The sequence below is a fragment of the Triticum aestivum genome, chromosome 2A (genome assembly GCF_018294505.1).
Source record: "Triticum aestivum cultivar Chinese Spring chromosome 2A, IWGSC CS RefSeq v2.1, whole genome shotgun sequence".
In the NCBI taxonomy this organism is placed as follows: Eukaryota; Viridiplantae; Streptophyta; class Magnoliopsida; order Poales; family Poaceae; genus Triticum; species Triticum aestivum.
This window is the reverse complement of record NC_057797.1, coordinates 715,936,287-715,943,337: the sequence shown is the minus strand read 5'-3', so window position 1 is coordinate 715,943,337 and position 7,051 is coordinate 715,936,287. Positions and strand designations below refer to the sequence as shown.

At 48.4% G+C, this 7,051-nt stretch overlaps 1 protein-coding gene across 1 annotated transcript; it reads left to right on the top strand.

Annotated features, from left to right (window-relative positions):
• Window positions 1-4,263: 4,263 nt before the first annotated feature.
• Window positions 4,264-6,725, top strand: LOC100037533 (polyphenol oxidase I, chloroplastic). Its single transcript, XM_044603132.1, has 3 exons — window positions 4,264-4,928; window positions 5,222-5,483; window positions 5,609-6,725. Exons 1-3 carry the CDS (start codon window positions 4,333-4,335, stop codon window positions 6,482-6,484), a joined length of 1,734 nt encoding a protein of 577 aa, XP_044459067.1. The 5' UTR covers window positions 4,264-4,332; the 3' UTR covers window positions 6,485-6,725.
• The last annotated feature ends 326 nt before the right edge of the window (window positions 6,726-7,051 follow it).

The following is a 7,051-nucleotide window of genomic DNA, read 5'->3' as shown; positions in this document are numbered from 1 at the left end:
TTCTAGGGTGCATCTACCTCGGTATATAAAAGACTAGAGGGGGGAGGCTGGCCGGCCAAGCTAGGCGCGCCAGGAGAGTCCTACTCCCTCTGGGAGTAGGATCCCCCCCCCCCCAATCCTAGTTGGAATAGGATTCGCGGAGGGGGAAAAGAGGAGGAGGGGGCCGGCCACCTCTCCTAGTCCTAATAGGACTAGGGGAGGGAGGGTGGCGCACAGCCCACCTTTGGGCAGCCCCTTCCTCTTTTCCACTAAGGCCCATAAAGGCCCATATACCTCCCGGGGGGTTCCGGTAACCCTCCCGGTACTCCGGTAAAATCCCGATTTCAGCCGGAACACTTCCGATATCCAAACATAGGCTTCCAATATATCAATCTTTACGTCTCGACCATTTCGAGACTCCTCGTCATGTCCGTGATCACATCCGGGACTCCGAACAACCTTCGGTACATCAAAATGCATAAACTCATAATATAACTGTCATCGTAACCTTAAGCGTGCGGACCCTGCGGGTTCGAGAACAATGTAGACATGACCGAGACACGTCTCTGGTCAATAACCAATAGCTGGACCTGGATGCCCATATTGGCTCCTACATATTCTACGAAGATCTTTATCGGTCAGACCGCATAACAACATACGTTGTTCCTTTTGTCATCGGTATGTTACTTGCTCGAGATTCGATCGTCGGTATCCAATACCTAGTTCAATCTCGTTACCGGCAAGTCTCTTTACTCGTTCCGTAATACATTATCTCACAACTAACATATTAGTTGTAATGCTTGCAAGGCTTATGTGATGTGCATTACCGAGAGGGCCCAGAGATACCTCTCCGACAATCGGAGTGACAAATCCTAATCTCGAAATACGCCAACCCAACATCTACCTTTGGAGACACCTGTAATGCTCCTTTATAATCACACAGTTACGTTGTGACGTTTGGTAGCACCCAAAGTGTTCCTCCGGCAAACGGGAGTTGCATAATCTCATAGTCATAAGAACATGTATAAGTCATGAAGAAAGCAATAGCAACATACTAAACGATCGGGTGCTAAGCTAATGGAATGGGTCATGTCAATCAGATCATTCAACTAATGATGTGACCTCGTTAATCAAATAACAACTCATTGTTCATGGTTAGAAAACATAACCATCTTTGATTAACGTGCTAGTCAAGTAGAGGCATACTAGTGACACTTTGTTTGTCTATGTATTCACACATGTATTATATTTCCGGTTAATACAATTCTAGCATGAATAATAAACACTTATCATGATTATAAGGAAATAAATAATAACTTTATTATTGCCTCTAGGGCATATTTCCTTCACCATATACCTGATAACTTTTAGTACGAACAGTGTGGTAGCTTTTGACCCGCGAAAAAAGTTGTTGTAAACATACCCTGGTAACTTTGGGTGTAAATAGTATGGTATTTTACTTGCTAGCTTGCCGCAGACATGATAACTTACATATGAACATCATGGTAACTTTGACCCAGGAAAAAAAGTTGTTGAAATATACACAGTAACTTATATGGAAAAAGCATGGTAATTTATGCACCGGATACCTTATAACGTACCCTCAAACACGGTGGTAACGTTTCACCTGGCGGGAAAATAGTTCTAGAAACTTACTCCCGTTAATATTTGTGTACAGTTATTGTGCTACCCATGCTAAAGCTATCATCCTTCCCATGCAATAGTTACCGGCCTTCTCATGATATAGTTATCGTCCTTATCATGCTAATTGTTACCAGGCCGCTAATGTCGAAGTTACCAAGATGCTCATGTTATAGTTATCATGTTGCTCATGCCAAAGTTACCAAGCATAAATTAACTTTTGTGTTGATATGGTACAAGGAAGAACCGAAGAAGGGTTCAAATACCTTTGTTTATGAATAGAAAACAAAAGTAAAGTTGTTGAGTTGGTTATTGGTCTTTGTAACTACTCCATAAACCTAGGTTCAAGTTCCCTTTATAGCACTTATTTTTCATATTCTCTTGTGACTAGAAAGGAATACAATGAAAACCCACTGGTGTTGGCACCTATGGTTTTCGAGACAAGGAAACTTTTTGGTGAAAATGGACGTGGGAAGGCACGAGATGATAGCGATTAGGGAGTCATTCTGTTCTATCACTTAAAACAAAATGATCGACAGTTAGTGCAGTCCATATACTATGAAAATATGTTTCATAATGAATTTGATGAAGTAATTTTGGTTTGACAGATGTTGATGTAATTTTTTAAAAAAATAGTCAAACTTAATGAAGTTTGATTTGAGACAATCTTACAACTTCAAGTTATAGCTAAGCGATGCGTGTGAACTTCACGTTGAACATTCTAGTAGCTTACCACAAACAACACACACTCGCTTGCTCACTTGCTCTTGCAGCTACTCAATCAACTTTTTTAAAGGAGGACAACCCACGACCTCTGCACCGAGCGATGCACACTGCCATATATCATTTGTTATTCAAAACCAAGCAGCTGAACAACATTGACCCAAAAAACAAAAAAGAAAATCTGAGGTCGCATGCCTTTCAGCAGTAGCTACATCAAACAACCATTAACCCTATGATAAATGAAAAACTTAATATGAAAAATACTCAACTCCTATACTAAGCCTTCGAGAAGGAATCGTCGGGCGTCCGCCGACGGTGATGAGTCCAACCAAAGGTCAATCTTGTGATTTTCATTCCCCAAATCCAAGTTTAGATCCACCACCTCAGTAAGGACATGACGCAGGTGCACGTGGACATAGCCTGATCAAAGATCTTGTGTTTCCACCGGAGTGCGGATAATCATCGTTGAAGTCGTCTCTACCATCATCCCTTGTCTGGCTGCCCGCGCCTAGATAACCATATACCTCTGGAGAGGATACCGGAAGAGAAAGAGGTCACATACCCTCGTCTTCCATCACTATCGCACCACCCTCGATCCAGCAACAACGGGCAAAACATGACACCTCCATCAGAAGCACCATACAATACCTGCCGACAACAGACATGACTAGACGTCCCCGCATGAGACGTTGTGCGTAGCACCCATTGCCGACTGCAGGTACCAGTGACAGACATGTCCCGGCGACTTCAAAATAGACGCATGTGTCAATTAGGCTGTCTATGGACTTTTGTAGCTTCCCCATGGGACTTTTGAACTAAAATGTTTCATGTTACATCAATTTGAAATTGCTCGGTCTGTTTAATTGAGGTCTTATAATGCAATCTCATTCTCTGGTCCAATTATTGTTTGTGTTTTTGTATTCCTTATTTATCCACTGGGGCAATTTGGTTTTTTCTTTCCGTCAAGTTTTGGCATAGCAGCGATATTTCGATTCATCCTTTCTTCCAAGGATTTCATAATTGGACGTTGCTGAATGAAAAATATGAAGAGAAAAAAATCTTGATCATGTATCAACTCCTTTCATGTTTATTGGTTTTGTCTAATGATTAATAAGCGGGTTCACCAGGTCATTGATACATATAATATCGTATTACCAAATACACTCAGTGTGTGACCCACAACAAGAAAAAAGAGTTGTTTTGGTGAACATCAAAGAAAAAAGCTTGCTCTTCTTTCCTAGAAAAATCTTCAAGGATATATAATTGACTTACCTATTCAAAGCAATTATGCAAGGAACTTTGTTTGACATAATATATAATCTTCTACTATGGAGCACGCAAAGGGGTCATAGAGATTGCTGGACGAACAACAGATATTGGATATCTTGACATGGACTTGTTGAAATTGTTCAACATATTCTTCTGCGTAGAAGAGATTGTGATACTATCCGAATTTTTATGCAAGTCCTCAAAATGGAATGACTACTTGCTAAAAAAACATAATATGAGATTCAACACTCACCATCGATCAATGCACCTATAACCATCACACGTAATGCGTCGAGAACAACCGAACCAAGGAACTTTTTTGTGGAGAATCAAACCAAGGAACTAGAAATTTTATTTTCAGCCTCCTTTCACAAAATGGACTTTTTTTTGCGGGGGCACAAAATGGACTTGCTCAAATTGCAAACTCAATCAACTTTACATATAAGTTACCCGCAAAAACAAAAAAACTTTACATATAACTGCCGCGTCGCCGCATGGCACATATGGTTAGCAAGATCACAGTTTTTTTTTTTTTTTTGATTTAAAGCAAGATCACAGTTCACATAGAGCTACCGTGTCTGTCAAACCAAACAAACGGCTGTACACGGTACATGCCCGGTGCACGCGCACTACATATAGGGACGATTGGCTCAGGTTCACCACAACATCTTTTCTATCCGTGAGCTAGCGGGCGGCAGCCAGAAAGCAAACACCGGCAGCATGGAGAGCAGTCGCATGCCACTGAGTGCCACCCCTCGCATGCCATGCAGCCTCCAAACCCTTGCGCGCCGCAACCTTCTCCGTGGCCTTCACCTCCGGAAGGACGCGAGGCAGCCACGGCGTCTCTCAGTCTCATGCGAGGCGACCGGCGGCTGCCGCGTCGACCGCCGTGAGGTGCTCCTCGGTCTCGGCGGCGCCGCGGCTGCCGGTCTGGCCACGGACAAAGGTCGAGGCGCGATCGCCGCGCCCATCCAGGCCCCGGACCTCCGCAACTGCCAAACGCCCGAGCTCCCGAACACGCCGCCGGACACCAACTGCTGCCCGACGCCCGGCACCGGCATCACCGACTTCGTGCTGCCGCCCGTCTCCTCGCCGCTCCGCGTGCGTCCGGCAGCGCACCTGGTGGACGCGGGGTACCTGGCCAAGTACGAGAGGGCCGTGGCGCTCATGAAGCAGCTGCCCGCCGACGACCCGCGCAGCTTCGAGCAGCAGTGGCACGTGCACTGCGCCTACTGCGACGCCGCCTACGACCAGGTCGGGTTCCCGGACCTGGAGCTCCAGATACACAACTGCTGGCTCTTCTTCCCATGGCACAGGTTCGTATGGGAGCAATGCTACACCTAGGTAAAGTTACGTACAGATTTTACGTAATAGGCAACGTGTAGGACTGCGATTGGATGGATGGATGTGGCAGGGGCCCACACGGGTGAAAATCAGGGGGGGCGATAGATTTGTTAGGTAGGTTACGTAACTCTTAGCAGGTTGGTTTCGTAGGTGTAGTATTATTGTTCGTATGGTCAATGGGTTATGGATGGGACGACCTGCACCTTTCTGTGCTGAACGTCAAGGAGCCGTCACTTGTCCCTGCGTGGGTTTGCTGAACGTGCAGGTTCTACCTCTACTTCCAGGAGAGGATCCTCGGCAAGCTCATCGGCGACGACACCTTCGCGCTGCCCTTCTGGAACTGGGACGCGCCGGCCGGCATGACGCTGCCGGCCATCTACGCCGACAGGTCGTCGCCGCTCTACGACGAGAGGCGCGACCCCGCGCACCAGCCGCCGGTGCTGGTCGACCTTGACTCCAGTGGGTCCGACACCAATATCCCAAGAGACCAGCAGATCGACGAGAACCTCAAGATCATGTACCGCCAGGCCAGTAGTACCAACTAACAACCTCAAGAATCCCTGAAAAAATTAGCAACTTCAAAAACATTGTTAACGTAACCACAGAGTTAACCACTGGTCATTAAAATAACACAAATGTACGTACGCACCAGATGATTTCGAACGCGAAGAAGACGCTGCTGTTCCTGGGACAGCCGTACCGCGCCGGCGACCAGCCGGACCCGGGCGCCAGCTCCCTGGAGAACGTGCCGCACGGCACGGTCCACGTCTGGACTGGCGACCCAAGGCAGCCCAACTTGGCGGACATGGGCAACTTCTTCTCGGCGGCGCGCGACCCCATCTTCTTCGCGCACCACGGCAACATGGACCGCCTGTGGCACGTCTGGCGCGGCCTCCGCCCGAGCAACACTGACTTCACTGACCCCGACTGGCTCGACGCCGCCTTCCTCTTCTACGACGAGGAGGCCCGCCCCGTGCGCGTGCGCGTCCGGGACTGCCTCGACCCGGCCGCGCTGCGGTACACGTACCAGGACGTCGGCCTGCCGTGGCTCAACGCCAGGCCGGCCAAGGCGTCCAGCGGGACGCCGGCGCCCGCCACCACCGGTACCCTCCCTGCCACCCTGGACAGCACCATACGGGTGACCGTGACGAGGCCCAGGGTGTCGAGGAGCCGCCGGGAAAAGGACGAGGAGGAGGAGGTGCTGGTCGTGGAGGGGATCGAGATCGCCGACCATTTCAACAAGTTCATCAAGTTCGACGTGCTGGTGAACGAGCCCGAGGGAGGGGTGGACGGCACGCCGGCGACGGCGACGGGGTACTGCGCCGGGAGCTTCGCGCACACGCCGCACATGGTCCGGCCCGAGGAGACGAGGAAGGGGTCGGTCAAGACGGTGGCGAGGTTCGGCGTGTGCGACCTGATGGACGACATCGGAGCGGACGGCGACCAGACGGTGGTCGTGTCGCTCGTACCCAGGTGCGGCGGTGAGCTGGTCACCGTAGGCGGCGTCAGCATCAGCTACCTCAAGTGAAGTTACGTAATGTGGTCCGCTCTCGCGTCGGTGGCTCGCCGTGGTATAGAATCTATGTAATGGTGATGGTGATGAATTATAAATAAGCTACCGCAAGTGACTGCCGATGAATCTCTGGTCGGCGTTCACTGTGGTATGGAATCTATGGTGCGTCTCCTCGTATTGTATTGCAGCACGTACGTACGTGCATGCGTATGTCCTATGTGTAATGGTAATTCCAAATAAGAAGAGCTGGAGTTAATGGGACTGGTGGCTCGGTGCGTACATCCTACCTATAATCCTGTGCGCAGCACCATACAGTACTAGTTACTAGTTTTACCACAATAATAACTATATGCAAGTTGACTGAATTTGTAATTTGGGCAAGTCCAATTTGTGGAAGGAGGAATGGTTGGAGGAGGAAGAAAGCTGGAGGTTGAAGAAAGAAGGTTGACGTTGGATCTTCAATCTAATGGTCCAGAATATCGAATTACCCAAAATATATTTTCAAGCGACTTACATGTAGCCGTTCCCTAGTTTGAAGGATCTGCTAAACCTCGGTTGCCTGAAAACAAAAGTTGGATAATC

Excerpts from the sequence above, each read along its gene's own strand:
- LOC100037533 (XM_044603132.1), top strand. The coding sequence starts at position 4,333 with ATGGAGAGCAGTCGCATGCCACTGAGTGCCACCCCTCGCATGCCATGC. Across the intron at positions 4,929-5,221 it reads CTCTTCTTCCCATGGCACAG|GTTCTACCTCTACTTCCAGG; the intron begins GTTCGTATGGGA and ends CTGAACGTGCAG. Across the intron at positions 5,484-5,608 it reads TCAAGATCATGTACCGCCAG|ATGATTTCGAACGCGAAGAA; the intron begins GCCAGTAGTACC and ends CGTACGCACCAG.